At 36.1% G+C, this 15,210-nt stretch overlaps 2 protein-coding genes across 2 annotated transcripts in view; one reads left to right on the top strand and one right to left on the bottom strand.

The window, feature by feature from the left end:
- Positions 1-15,210, top strand: part of LOC119526185 (complement factor H-like) — a 125,085-nt gene that overhangs the window by 22,080 nt on the left and 87,795 nt on the right. The gene's annotated exons all lie outside the window — the stretch shown is intronic.
- On the bottom strand, positions 1,632-2,585 carry LOC119526192 (60S ribosomal protein L5-like). The gene has a single exon (XM_037825118.1). The coding sequence runs from the start codon at positions 2,583-2,585 to the stop codon at positions 1,788-1,790; it is 798 nt and encodes a 265-aa protein (XP_037681046.1). The 3' UTR covers positions 1,632-1,787.

Genomic DNA, 15,210 nt, shown 5'->3' with positions numbered 1-15,210 from the left:
TCTACTTTTGGAACTCCAACTATACCTATGTTATGTCGTTTGATTCTGTCCCATACATTTCTTACACTATGTTCTGTTCTATGCATTTTTGTTTCTATGTTTTTTCTTTCTGTGCTTCAGTTTGGATATTGCTAAATCAACCTTTCTTCAAGTTTGCTAATCCTATATTCTTTTATGTCAGTATAGCTCTTAAGACCACCCAATGAATCATTATTTTAGATATCTACATTATAATTCTAGAATGACCACGTGGTTATTTTTATACAATCAGTTCTCTTTTGAATTTCCCAATTTTTATTCGTCTTGCCCGTCCTTTTACTCTACTACCTTTAACATACTTAAAAAATATATTTTAAAGTCTTTGGCTGCTAATTCTATCACCTGGACCTAAGTAGCTGTGTCTACTTGTCATTTTTTTCCTCTTCATTTTCAGTAACTTTGTTCCTGTTTCTTTGGATGCCTTTTTTCCTTTTTTTAAAAATGTAATTTTATTGGGATGTATTCACACACCATACAATCCATCCAAAGTATACAATCAGTGGCTCACAGTATCATTATATAGTTGTGCACTCATCGCCACAAATTTAGAACATTTTCATTACTCCAAAATGAAGAAAAAATAAAAATAAAATTAAAAAAGAACACCCAAACATCCCATTCCCCTTATCCCCCCATATTATTTATATATTTTTGTCTTTATTTTGTCACTCATCTGCCTGTACACTGGATAAAGTGAGTGTCAGTCATGAAGTTTTCACAATCACATGGTCACATGATAAAAGCTATATAGTTATACAATCATCCTCAGGAATCAAGTTTACTGGCTTTCTTTGTATGCCTTTTAACTTTTATTCAAATCCAGACACTTTTTATGTAACAAAAGAAATGACTGAGTTTTGTATTATTTCCCTCCACCACGAGAGCATTTGTCTTCTCTTGATCCAATCAGGAATTTATTTAGGATGGGCTTGGGTCAGCCATTTAGTTTGACTCAATTCACTCTGATTTCAAAAATCTGAAGGCAAAGACCTTCTTTGGCTTTAATCCAAAACCTTTTTTTAAATCTCTTCCTCCTCCATGCCAAAACACTATGATATATTTATCTTACTTATCTGCTCTTCAAACCCACGCTGGGTGACTTCTAATTTGATGAATGTCTTGATGATGAGACCAGTTGTGTATTTGAGACAGGCTCCTTTCCTTAGTGTGACTTTGGCTATGAGATCATGGGACCTGCCCTTTAGAAACTATTTACATTCTAGTATAACACTTGGATTCTGCAAAGTTGTACTATTTTCATGTTAGACACAACTTCTAAAAGTTGGACTACCCCCTTTTCCCTTCATTACTGTACCTGCATTCAGGCAAAGCCTGATGTTCAGCTCACACCTGGAGGAGGTAAGCAAAATCAGGAAAGAAATGGCCAGAGATAGTAAGTTCACATAAGACTGTCTCTTCCCACTTTAGTTTCACAATTTTCCAGTGCCTTTAAATACACACACATACAGACACACATGCATGCAATTTGTTGTTGTTGCTTTTCTTTCTCAAATTTTCAGTAGGAATATTATTTCGTTCTATCATATTTTATCCTGTATGGAACTCTCCCATATAATTTTTTTTTTTTTTTAGAAGGCTGTTAAATTTATTGTCTTCATCTCAAAAATCTTCATAAAAAATTGCAGTTTGGTTTAGCTGTCAGCAGCCCGCTCCTGAGCCCTGAGGAAACTAGCCTTCTTCTGAGCTACCCGATCTTTCTTTTGGGCAAGAGACATTTTGGGACGGTTCTACCTCTTCTTTTTAACTTCTTTCTTAGGCTTTTTCTCATAGACTGGATTCTCTCGTATAGCAGCATGGGCTTTCTTGTACATCTCCTCCATCATGTCTGGAGTTACGTTGTTCTTTATGTACTGAGAGAATTGTTTCTTGTAAGCATCTTCATCTTCCTCCATTAGGTAACGCATATAATCCGCAACATTCTGACCCATGATGTGCTTCCGATGTACTTCTGCATTGAATTCTTTGCTTTCTGAATCATAACCAGGGAATCGTTTGGTACTGTGAGGAATAGACAAGCCTCCATCCACAGCTCCCTTCAGAGCCCCAAAAACTTTATTTCCAGTGGTAGTTCTGGCAAGCCCTGCATCCAAATAGCAGGTGAAGGCACCAGGTTGACCATCAATACTCTCCACATTGTATTCATCTCCTGTTACCTCTACTTGGCCTTCATAGATCTTGTCCATGCCAAACCTGTTGAGAAGCCTGCGGGCCAGCAGCAGGCCAGTACAATATGCTGCAGCATAATTTGTCAGACCAACCTTCACACCATACTTTGGGAGTTTGTGAGCATAAGCTGCGCAGACTATCATATCCCCTTCTATACGGGCATAAGCAATCTGACAAATGATATCCCTGTTAGTTACACGAACTATCATCCTGTATTTGGGTGTGTTGTACTTATTTTTATCCTGAATTACCAAACGTTTCCGAGCATAGGAATCAGTTTTACCCTCTCGTCTTCTTCTAAATTTTACTTGGTACCTCTTGAAATAGGCCTTATTCTTGATAACTTTAACAAACCCCATCCTGCGGATGAGAGACCAGCGTCCGCGGCTCTCCACAGACTGGTAGCTCCAGGAACCTCCCATATAATTTTATATTGTCTTACCATGCTTTATTTTCAATTTTATTTTTTATTAGAGAAGTTGTAGGTCTACAATAAAGCCATACAAAAAAATACATAAAATACCTCCCTTTTACTAACACCTTGTATTAGAGTGGTATATTTGTTGTGATTCATTAAATAACATTTTAATAATTGTACTATTAACTATATTCCTTCATTTAAAATAGGGTTCAATGTTTGTGTTGTACAGTTCTATGGTGTTGTTTCATTTAACTTTTTATTTTAGTAACACATTTAAATTTTTATTCTAGTAATATATGTACAACTTAAACTTTCCCCTTTAAACCACATTCCCATATATAATTGTGTTATTAATTGCATTCAAAATGTTTTGCCATCATCACCACTATCCATTACCAAAATTTTACAATCAACCCAAATAGAAACTCTGTAAAATTCAAACATTAACTCCCCATTTCCTACCTCCAACCTGGTCCTTTCTAATCTATACTCCAGATTCTGACTCTATGAGTTTGTTTATTCTAATTATTTCATATCAGTTAGATCATACAATATCTGTCCTATTGTGTCTGGCTTATTTCACTCAAAATGATGTCTTCAAGGTTCATTCATGTTTTTGCACATATAAGAACTTTATTCCCTTTTATGGCTGAATAACATTCCATTGTATATATATACCATATTTTATTTATCTATTTGAAAGTTGTATTGTTTCCATCTTTTGTCACTTGTGAATAATGCTACAATGAACACTGGTGTGCAAATCCCACTTCTAGGTATATAGCTTGCTTTCAGTTCTTTTGGCTATATACCTAGAAGTGGAATTGCGAGGTCATATGGTAATTCCATATATAACTTTCAGAGGAACTGCCAAACTGTCTTCCACAGTGGCTGCACCATTTTGTATTATCATAGCAATGAATGACTGTTCCTATTTCTTGATGTCTTCTCCAACACTTGCAATTTTCTGTTTTTTTTTTTTTCACAAGTAGCCATTCTAGTGAGTGTGAAATATCATCACATTGTGGTTTTAATTTGTATTTTTCAAAGAGCTATTTATGTTAAGCAACTTTTCACATGCTCTTTTTTTGGTCATTTATATATATCCTCCATGGAGAAATGTCTATTCAAGTCTTTTGTCCATTTCATAATTTAGTTGTTTGTCTTTTTATTGTTGAGTCCTAGAATTTCTTTATATATTCTGTATATTAAAAACTTATTGGGGGAAGATGGAAGAAGATGGTGTCATAGAGAGGAGTGGAAGTTAGTTTGTCCCCCCGGAGCAACTAATAAACAACCAGGAACAACTAGTATATGATCTGGAATAACTGCTGGGGGACCATCATGACTGTCCATGCATCATACACGAACCTGGATTGGGAGGAATGCCTGAGAGCGCAGTGTGGAATCTGTGAGTAGGAACTGTGGATTTGAGCTGGGAGCCCCCTCCCCCAATGGCAGCCCAAACTGCAAAGCCTCACTGTGGTAGAGAGCAGCAGTCTCTGAACAAGAAAGTATTCCTCAGCCCATCTCCAATTCGGGTTTTAATTGGCAAATGTGGACTGCTTAATGCAAGCTGCAAATTCCCAAAAGCGGACAGAGGCTTTTACTGATGACTGACCTTGAAGAGTCAAGGGACTTCTTTTTGCTGGGAGGGGGAGCCAAGAGGGCTGGGTGCTGTCTCTGGCCAGTGAGTGAAACTGGGGGCCATGGACTGGCCCTGAAAGGAGGCTTTCTGTCCCCTTTTCTCTCTTGTAACCTGAGCAGCTCAGTGGAGAAGCCTCAGCTATTTTTCAGTTTGCAGTGCTCTGCAATGGAGAAAGCCTCAGCCATTTTTAGTTCACAGCCCTCAGACCCAGACAAGGGTGGAGATAGCAGAGCCAGAGAGACAAAGAACCCATTTCAACGCAAATGAAAACTCCCTGGGGTGTATCTTCCCTAAGAGGAAAGAGGTGGTGCCCAGCTCTACTACCCACCTTCCATTCAGAACCAGACCCCAGAGCCTGGGGAAAAACAGCCATGGGCCACACCTCATTACACCAGTCAGGAGCTACAGGCTGACAGGCATCACTTGTTGGGCAGGTTAGGAAAAGCACAGTGGCTTGAGGCCTCACAGGGTGTGTAAATCTTCTAAGATATACCCTCAGGGAAACCTGACACTGAATATTTCCTCCTTCTGGGACCTGAGCCCATTCTGGCCTGGGAAAACCTGATTGGGGTAACCAAGGACACCAGATGCCTAGACAACAGAAAACTACAACCTACACTAAGAAAAATTAAGTATGGCCCAGTCAAAGGAACAAACTTACACTTCATCTGAAATACAGGAACTGAAACAACTAATGCTAAATCAATTCAAAGTTTAGGGAAGATGTGGCAAAAAAGATGAAGTCTATAAAGAAAACACTGGGCATACATAAGGTAGAAATTGAAAGTTTGAAAAAAAAACTGACAGAATCTATGGAAATGAAAGGCACAACACAAGAGATGAAAGACAAATAGAGACATACAACAACAGATCTCAAGAGGCAGAAGAAAACACTCAATAACTGGAGAACAAGACACCTGAAATCCTACACACAAAAGAACAGATAAGGAAAATAATAGAAAAATATAAGCAAGATCCCAGGAAACTGAATGACAACATGAAACACATGAATGTACATGTCATTGGTGTCCCAGAAGGAGAAGAGAAGGGAAAAGGGGCAGAAGCAATAATAGAGGAAATAATCAATGAAAATTTACCATCTCTTATGAAAGACATAAAATTGAAGATCGAAGAAGCACAGCATACCCCAAACAGAATAGATCTGAATAGACCTACACCAAGATACAATCAGATTATCAAATGTCAAAGATAAAGAGAGAATCCTGAAAGAAGCAAGAGAAAAGCAATCCACTACATCCAAGGAAGCTTGATAAGACTGTGGATTTCTCAGCAGAAACCATGGAAGCAAGAAGGAATGGTGTGATATATTTAAGATACTGAAAGAGAAAAACTGCCAACCAAGAATCCTATATCTGGCGAAACTGTCCTTCAAATATGAGGGAGAGTTTAAAATATTCTCTGACAAACAAACAATGGGAGAGTTTGTGAACAAGATACCTGCTCTACAGGAAATACTAAGGGGAGAAATACAGACAGGAGTGAGAGGTTTGGAACACAATTTTGGGTGATGGTAACATAGTAATGTAAGTACACTGAACAAAGATAACCATGAGTATAGTTCAAGAGGAAGGCTAGGAGCATGTGGGACACCAGAAGGAAAGAGGAAAGATAAAGACTGGGACTGTATAACTCAGTGAAACCTAGAGTGCTCAACAACTGTAATAAAATGTACAAATATGTTTTTTCATTAGGGAGAAAAAATGAATGTCAACCTTGCAAGGTATTAAAAATAGAGAGGTATTGGGGGAAAAATACAATCAATGCAAACTAGAGACTATAAATTAATAGAAACATTGCATTATTCTTCATTTAATATAACAAAGGCAATATACCAAAGCTAAATGCATATGAAAGGGGGACATAAGGAAGGGGTATGGGACTCTTGGCATTGGTAATGTTGTCTGACTTTATTCTACTTTAGTTTAATGCTATCTTCCCTTTTGTTGCTTCCTACCTGTCATGTTTTTTCTCTTTTTTCTTTTTCTTTTGTCTCTCTACCTTCTTTGACTCTTCCTCCTGCTTTGCAGAAAAAGTGGAGATGTCCTTATATACATAGTGGTAATGGTGGTGAATACATAAATACATGACTATACAGGAACCGTCAACTGTTTACTTAGGATCGAATGTATGGTGTGTGAACAAAACTGTTTTAAAAAATGGGTTGATGAAGAAACCTTGAGGGCACTATATTGAGTGAAATAAGTCAGACACATAAGGACAAATATTGCAGGGTCTCACTGATATGAACTTATTATAAGATGTAAGCTCATAGACATGAAATATGTTACCAGGATGTAGAAAAAGGCTAAAGAATGGAGAGTGGTTGCTTATTATGAGCAGAATGTTCAGCTAGGTTGAACTTAAATGTTTGGAAATGAACAGAAGTGATGGTAGCACATTGTGAGAATAACTAACAGTGCTGAATAGTGAGTGAATGTGGTAGAAAGGGGAAGCTCAGAGTCATGTGTGTCACCAGAAAGAATGTTGGAGGTTAAAAGATGGGAATGTATAAAACAGTGAATCTGGTGGTGGGCAATGGTCATGATTAACTGTACAAATATTAGGAATGTCTTTCATGAACCAGAACAAATGTATGACACTATAACTAGAAGTTAATAATAGAAGGGCATACAGGGAGAAATATACCTATTGCAAACTATATCCTACAGTTAGTAGTATTTTAACATTCTTTCATCAACAGTAACAAATATACTATACCAATACTATGAGTCAACCATGGCAGGGGGTGGGTGGTTAGGGGTATGGGAGGACTTGAGTTTCCTTTTTTTGTCTTTATTTCTTTTCTGGAGTAATAAAAATGTTCTAAAAATTGAAAAAAAAATGTGGTGATGGATGCACAGCCGTATGATGGTACCGGGGGCAATCGATTGTACACTTGGGACCTTTGGATAATTGTATGGTATGTGAACAATCTCAATTAAAAAAAAAACTTATTGCTATGTGGTTTCCAAATATTTCCTCCTATTGAATAGGTTGTATTTTCACTTTCATGTTAAAGTCCTTTGAGGCATAAGAGTTTTAAATTTTGGTGAGATACCATTTATCTATTTTTTCTTTTATTGCTTCTACAATGGATGTAAAATCTAAGAAACCATTGCTTAACACAAAATCCTGAAGATGCTTCCCTAAGTTTTCTTCTGGGGTTATATAGTCCTGATTATTGTATTTAGGTCTTTGATCCATTTAGGTTGATTTTTGTGTACAGTATGAGATAGGGGTTCCCCTTCTTTCTTTTGCATATGCATATACAGTTCTCCCAGCTCCAGGAGTTGAAGAGATTAATCTTTTCCTATTGAGTGGACTTGGTGCCCTTGTGAAAAAATCAATTGGCCATAGATGTGAGGGTCTATTTCTGAATTCTCAATTTTGTGCTATTGGTTATATATATATTTGTGTCAGTACCATGCTGCTTCGACCACTGTAGCATTGTAATAAGTTTTAAAATCAGGAAATGTAGTCCTCCAATTTCATTCTCCCTTTCCAAGATGATTTTGACGATTAGGATCCTTTATCCTTCTAAATAGATTTGAAGATGGGCTTTTCCATTTCTGCAAAGAAGACTTGGGATTTTAATGGGATTGTGTTGAATTTGTAAATTGCTCTGGGTAGAGGTAACATCTTAATGACATTTAGTGTTCCAATCCATGAACACAGAATGTTCTTCCATTTATTTAGGTTTTCTTTGATTTATTTTAGCAAAGTTTTGCAGTTTTCTATGTAGACATGCTTTACATCCTTGGTTAAATTTATTCCTAGATATTTGATTCATTTAAATGCTGTTGTAAATGGAATGTTTTTCTTGATTTCCTCTTCAGGTTGCTCATTATGAGTGTACAGAAACACTACTGATATTTGAGTTTTGCTCTTGTACCTTGCCACTTTACTGAATTCATTTTTTTTGGCCCTAGTAGCTTTGTTTTAGTTTTTCAGGATTTTCTATATATAGGATCATATCATTGGCAAATAGGGAAAGTTTTATTTCTTCCCTTCCAATTTGGATGTTTTTATTTCTCTTTCTTGCCTTATTGCTTGGCTAGAACTTCCAGTACAATGTTGAATAACAGTGGCAACAGTAGGCAACTGTGTCTTATTCATGACCTTAGAGGAAATTTGCCAGTTTTCATCGAGTGTAATGTTAGCAGTGAGTTTTTATGTAAGTCCTTTATCATATTTTAGAAGTTTAATATGCTGTTGGATTCAATTTGCTAGTAGTTTGTGGAGGATTTGTACTTCCATAAGAGAAATGTGCCTTTTCTTGTAATATCTTTATCTGGCTTTGGTGTTAGTGTAATATTAGCCTCATGGAATGAGTTAGGTAGTGTTCTCTCCTCATCAATTTTTTTGGGGAAACATTGAGCCGGATTGGTGTTGGTTCTTGCAATGTTTGGGTGAATTCACCTGTAAATCTATCTGTTTCTGGTCTTTTCTTTGTTGGGAGTTTTTTGATTGCCAATTTATTCTCCTTACTAGTAATTGGTCTGTTGAGATCTTCTATTCTTTTTATAGTCAGTGTAGGTATTTTGTGTGTTTCTAGAAATTTGTCCATTTCCTCTAGGTTGCCTAATTTGTTGGCATACAGTTGTTCCTAGTGTCCTCTTATGATCATTTTTATTTCTGTGGGGTCAATTGTAATGCTCCCATCTCTTTTCTGATTTTATTTCTTTGCATCCTCTCTTTTTTTTTCTTTGTCATTCTAATTAAAGTTTTGTCAATTTTATTGATCTTTTCAACTTTTGTTTTTGTTAATGCCTCTATTGTTCTTTTAATTATCTCATTTATTTCTGCTCTAATCTTTGGTATTTCTTTCTTTTTGCTTGTTTTGAGTTTTAGTTTTCTGTTCTTTTTCTAGCTCTTCCAAGTATAGAGTTAGGACTTTGATTTTAGCTTTCTTCTTTTTTAATGTTAGCATTTAGTACTATAAATTTATCTCTGAGAACTGCCTTCACTTCTTCCCATAAACTTTGATAATATAATGTTCTTGTTTTCATTTGTCCCAAGATATTTACTGATTTCCCTTGCAATTTCTTCTTTGACCCATTGATTGTAAAAAGTGTATTATTTAACTTCCATGTATTTGAGGATTTTCCAGTTCTCTGCCTGTTACTGATTTCCAGCTTCATTCCATTGTGGTGAAAGAAAATGCTTTGTATTGAGACTTGTTTTGTGACCCAACCTGTGTTTTATCCTGGAGAACAATCTATGTATATTTGAGAAGAATATGTATCTTGGTGTTTGGGGGTGCAATGCTCTATACATGTCTGTTAGTTTTAGTTCCTTTATCATATTATATAAGTTATTTGTTTTCTTATTGATCTTCTGTCTTGATGTTTTATCTACTGATGAAGGTGGCGTATTGAAGTTTCCAACAATTATGGCAGAGGTATCTGCTTCTCTTTTCAGGTTTGTCAATATTGCCTTACACAGTCTAGTGCACTGTGGTTAGGTGCATAAATCTTTATGATTGTTGTTTCTTCTTGGTGGGTTGACCTTTTTATTAATATATAGTGTCCTTCTCTGTTTCTTGTACCAGCTTTAAACTTAAAGCCTACTTTTTCCAATATTACTATAGCTACTCCAGCTGTGTTTTTGTTACAATTTGCATGGGTTGTCCTTTTCTGTTCTTTCAGTTTCAACCTATTTGTGTCTTTGTGTTTAAGGTGAGTCTGTTGTGAACAACATATTTGGATTGTGCTTTTTTATCCATTCTGCCAATGTATGTCTTTTAATTGGGGACAACATTAACATTCAGAGCTATTGCTCTAAATGCAGCACTTACTCCAGCCATTTTGACCTTTGGTTTTTATATATCTTACATCATTTTTGCCTCTCTTCTTTTATTGCAGTCTCCTTTTCTGTATAAATTGATCTTTTTTGATGTATCTTACTGATTCCTTTCTCATTTTTGTTTCTGTATATATTTTTTGTGTCAATAAATTAAATAGCTTCTGAACATTTGTTGAATAATCTATCTTTAACACCAAATTTGGAAATCTACTTGAATTATATTCTGGAATACCTACATTTTGGGTGCTTCTTCTATGCCTATTGTTTTATATTGTTAGTGCCATTATTTTTTTTTTATTATTATTGTTTAGTTTTATTGAGATATATTCACATTGTTTCTGTATATTTTTAAAATATTTTCTTCTGGTTACCCTGGGGTTTGTGTTAAACAACCTATATCTATAACTTACTAATTTGAAAAGATACCAACTTAACTTCATTAGCATATACATTCTCTACTTCCATAATCCTTCTGTTTCCCAATTTTATGTTATTTCTGTCCCACATTACCCCTTTATATTGCGTCCATGATCAAGAAATATGTCTATTTCTTATTCAATTGTATATTTACTTTTATAGGAATTAAAGCATAGATACATATGTAGATTGAGGATACAGCACTAACGGGTTTTGCCTTTACACGTTTAGTTACCTTTACTGATGATTTTTGCTTCTTCACACTGCTCTAAGACACTATCCCCTGTCATTTCCTTTCAACCTGAAGGATTCCCTTTAGCAATTCTTGTAGGACAGGGCTTTTGATGACAAACTCTCTCAGTTGCTGTTTATCTGTTAATGTCTTAAAATATCCCACATTTTTGAAGGTCAGTTTGTTGGATAAAGAATTTTTGGCTAGCAATTTCTCTTTCAGTACCTTAAATATAACATACCCCTGCTTTCTCACATCCATGGTTTCTGATGAAAAATCAGCATTTTTCTTATTGAGGGTCCTTGTATGTGCTGAATTTCTTTTCCCTTGCTGCTTTCATAATTCTCTTTATCTTTGCTATTTGACATTCTTGTAAGTATTGTCACAAAGTAGGTCTCTTAGGGCTTTTTTTCTGTTTGGAATTCATTGCACTTCTCAGACATGTATATTTATGTCTTTCATAAGAGCTGGGAAATTTTTGGCCATTATATCCTCAAATATTCTTCTACTCCTTTTCCCTTCTGTTCTCCTTCTGGGATTACCATCATGCATATGTTTGTAAGCTTCATGCTGTCAGTCAAGTTGCATAAGCACTGCTCCATTTTTTCTGTTCTTTTTCTCTTTTCTCTTGGCTGCAGGATTTCAGTTGTCCTGTCCTCCAGTTTGCTAATTCTTTCTTCTCACTGTCCAAATCTGCTATTACATGCCCCTAGTGTTTTTTAAATCTCCGTTATTGTGACTTTCATCTTCATAATTTCTGTTATGTTTCTTTCTAAACTTTCTAATTCTTCTTTTTATTCACACACTATATTCTTAGTATCTTTTAGCTCTGTATCCATTAGTTTATTTTTATCCATATTTTCCTTCATCTCCTTAATAGATTTAGGAAACATGTTTGAACTTCTTCAACTAGTTTTTCTAAATCTGTGTCTCCTATGAAGTTTTAATTTATTCCCATGACTGAGCCATATCTTCCTTTTTGTTAGGAAGGCTTGTAATTTTTTGCTGATTTCTAGACATCTGATTATTTTGTTGTGCTAGCTCTGCAGGTCAGTTTCTCCCTCTTGCCTAGGGCTTTATTGTAGATTGGCTATGTGTTAAGGTCCCTTTTTGACACTTGGTCCAACTTTTACTAGTCCTTTAGAGTAGCCTGAGTTTAACTGTTCAAATTTTCTCTAGTCTTCTGCACCTGATTCTTGACCTGGTTATACAGTACACTTTTAAGATTGTCCTTTTATGTATGATTGTTTCACCTCCAGGAGAAAGTTTCCTTTCCTCTGTTCCTTCTCTGGGAATCCTGATCTGTTATGTTTCTTTTTGTGCATTATTGTCTCCCCAGCTCTTATGATTTGTTGAACTTCTCTCCCTCTGTTTTGGTTTGCTAAATCTGCTGGAATGCAAAATACCCAACATGGATTGGCTTTTACAACGGGGGTTTATTCACAAATTTACAGTTCTAAGGCCATGAAAATGTATCAGTTAAGGCATCAACAGGATGATTCCTTCTCTGAAGTTAGGCTGATGGTATATGGGGTTCCTCTGTTACATGGGAAATTACATGGCCAGAGTCTGCTCATCCTCTCTGGGTTTAGCTTCCAGTTTCCATGTCTTTCTCCAAAAAGTCTCTGGGCTTCTGTCTTAGCTTCTCCCAGGGGCAAACTCTGGATTACATATCATAGCTTCTCTTCAAACTGTCTCTCTCTGCTTCTCTCAGCCCTCTTTCTCTGTGATCTCTCTTAAAGGACTCCAGTAAAGGATTAAGACCCACCTTGAATGGGTGGGGTCACATTTCCATGGAAACGATCTAATCAAAAGGTCCCACCTACAATATGTCTGCCCCCATAGGAGTGGACTAAAAGAACATACTCTTTTATGGGTACATAACTGATTCAAAGCAGCACACTCTTTTTTTTTTTTTTTTTTTCTGAAATGGCTTTTTATTAAACAGCAAAGCAGAATCACAACACAATTTTCAAACATTTATAAATTACGTCACAAAAGGGATGTGAAATGTTTGCAGTATGACTACTGTATATTCATGCAGCTAAAGTCATTTATTGAATTTTACTTGCACCCATACAAACATAAGATTACTATTCCATGATTAACAGTGGCCCAAATCTAAAACCACAAGCTATATTAGTGGATCTGTCTTCCTATTATAACTAGCATTTTAACATTACTTCTGCAAAATTCCCTTTTCAAGAAAACTCTAGTAAAAGGATGCCCCAAATTCTACAAATCAAGTGCTTGGATTTACAGAAAATTCAAGAACTAGTGAGGTAAAACACTAAGAAAAATTATTAGTTAGTACATTTTATTCATTATTCTGATACTCACATACTTTTTAACAGTTTTGCAAACTTGATCTTCTGGGCACCGTAAATGAACCTTAAGATACAAAACTGTAACTGTTCTCTTCCAAATGTGGCTTACATAAAGTTAGTCAGACTTAATCCACTTTCATATATATTCCCCAAAAGACCTAATCTATGCCAGGGATGAGACAAATCTGGAGTGAAAATATTTGGAGTTGGTTACTGTTTATCATGTACTTTTTCCACTCTATTTCTATGTTTCCCAAGATTTTCTATTTTTAATACACACACGCACACACACACACCCAGAGCTCATCTTTTTAGATATCAAGTGGTCATTTTGTGCAGAAGGAAGTTTTGAACAAAAAAGTCTTCCCAATTTGAAAATTCACAGTTTCAAAGAAGAATCATCATTTTTATAGCCTCTGTTTTCAATTTATCGAAGAGGAACTAACAGTCCTATCTTGTTACTAAATATGACAAATGACAAGTCCTAGCTGAGAAACTATCTTATTTTGGTGAAGTTCAACAATGAGTTCATGTTATTTTCATAAATGATTAATTATTAAAATTACTTTTACAAATGTGAAACCAACTGTTTATCCTTAGGAGAAGAGAAATGGGAAGGAAGAGGCAAATGGAAAAGAGGCACAAGATGGTGGGCAGGGGATATAAAGCTGTACATTCAGTACATAATTTTGGTCACTTTTTTCCAACATGGTAGTTATTTTCTTGTATCATCTTTTACAAAGCCTATAATAAAAGACAGTGCTAAACTTATAAATCAAAGCAAATTTGATAAAACACTCATTTTCAAGTTTCATAAATATCTGCAATTCTAAAGTATCTACTATCAATACATTTACAAGTTTTCATAGACTAAGTTAATATACAAACTCATAGAAGTCTTCAGTTATACTTTTAGAGCTCTTAATTTTTGCCTAGATCTGCCATTATCTTCATAAATATTCAATGAAGCCACAAACAAAGGTACTGTAACTTTTGGAATCTATTCAAATTTTAAAGAAAAAAAAAATCAGCAGCAATTCCATAAAACAGAACGGATATCAACCTCTTACTTTCTTTTGCTTTTTGTGTTGGTTGTTTGAAAAACACTAGAAGCTGACATGAGGTTTTTCTGTATATTGTCCAAGAACTTGGTTTTCTGAGTTTAGCTTCAGATTTTCTTCCTTAACTGCATCTACTCTTGCCGAGAGATCTTCAAGTGTGTGTTGGAGTTCCAACACTTGATTAATAATCGTGTTTTTTCCTCCAGTTCCATCTGATTTTCAGCATCAACGGCATCCATGTCAACATTCATCATCTTGGGTAAAAACTTTTGGGCCTCAGACACAGAACCCTTGATGAATGGTCTGCTGCTTGAGGCGCCCGGAGAGGGGAGGGGGTTGGGAAGAAGACGCCTGAGGCCAAAGCATCTAACTCAGTGCCTCCTTTTTATTCTAGGACCTGTCTTGCCTTACGACAGCTCAGTTCCCTCACCTCCTTTTATTGTTTTTTCATCTTTTCTGTCTCCAGTTACTTCCCTGTTAGGGTATCCCACCCCAGGGAGGCAGATTGGGTGGAACCAAAAAGTTCTATTTTTTTCATTTAGGTGCTTCAGCAGAGACCTGGCTGAGTGTGTGTACCTCTTGCCAACGTCCTGCTGCAATCTCTTTTATTTCCGTTTGGCATGTTCGTGAAAGTCAGCTGCTAGTGTTCTGCCCTGGGTCTTTGTGAACTTGGATCCCTGTGCCTGCATATGCATGGGATTCTGACTCGCTGCTGTGAGTGGCTTTGTGGTCTATCTACATCCACAGCAGGAAGTCCTTGGGCTGTGCTGTCCCTGTGTGACTCCCAATCTGCCGGGTAATGAGTGAGGGGGAGGGGTCTGCGCTGGTGATCTGTGATTCAAATCTTCTACCTGATTTTGGTGTTTTTTTGTTTTTTTGTTTGTTTTTTCTTTGATTAGCATTTGTGGAGTCCTCCAGTCTCTATCATCTTCCAGAGTTTCAAGCAATTGGCATTTGTCCTTTGATTAGTTGTTTCTGAAGCAAGAACTTTTCTAGGGGATGTCTCATGTCACATGTTGATTATGTCATTCCCATGTTTTACTTTTTAAAAT

The sequence above is a fragment of the Choloepus didactylus genome, chromosome 2 (assembly GCF_015220235.1).
Source record: "Choloepus didactylus isolate mChoDid1 chromosome 2, mChoDid1.pri, whole genome shotgun sequence".
NCBI classification, from domain to species: Eukaryota; Metazoa; Chordata; class Mammalia; order Pilosa; family Megalonychidae; genus Choloepus; species Choloepus didactylus.
Note: the sequence above shows the minus strand (reverse complement) of the source record. Positions and strands in the feature narration are given on the sequence as shown.

What these genes read in the sequence shown, in the direction of transcription:
- LOC119526192 (XM_037825118.1), bottom strand. Translation starts at nt 2,585, where the DNA reads ATGGGGTTTGTTAAAGTTATCAAGAATAAGGCCTATTTCAAGAGGTAC.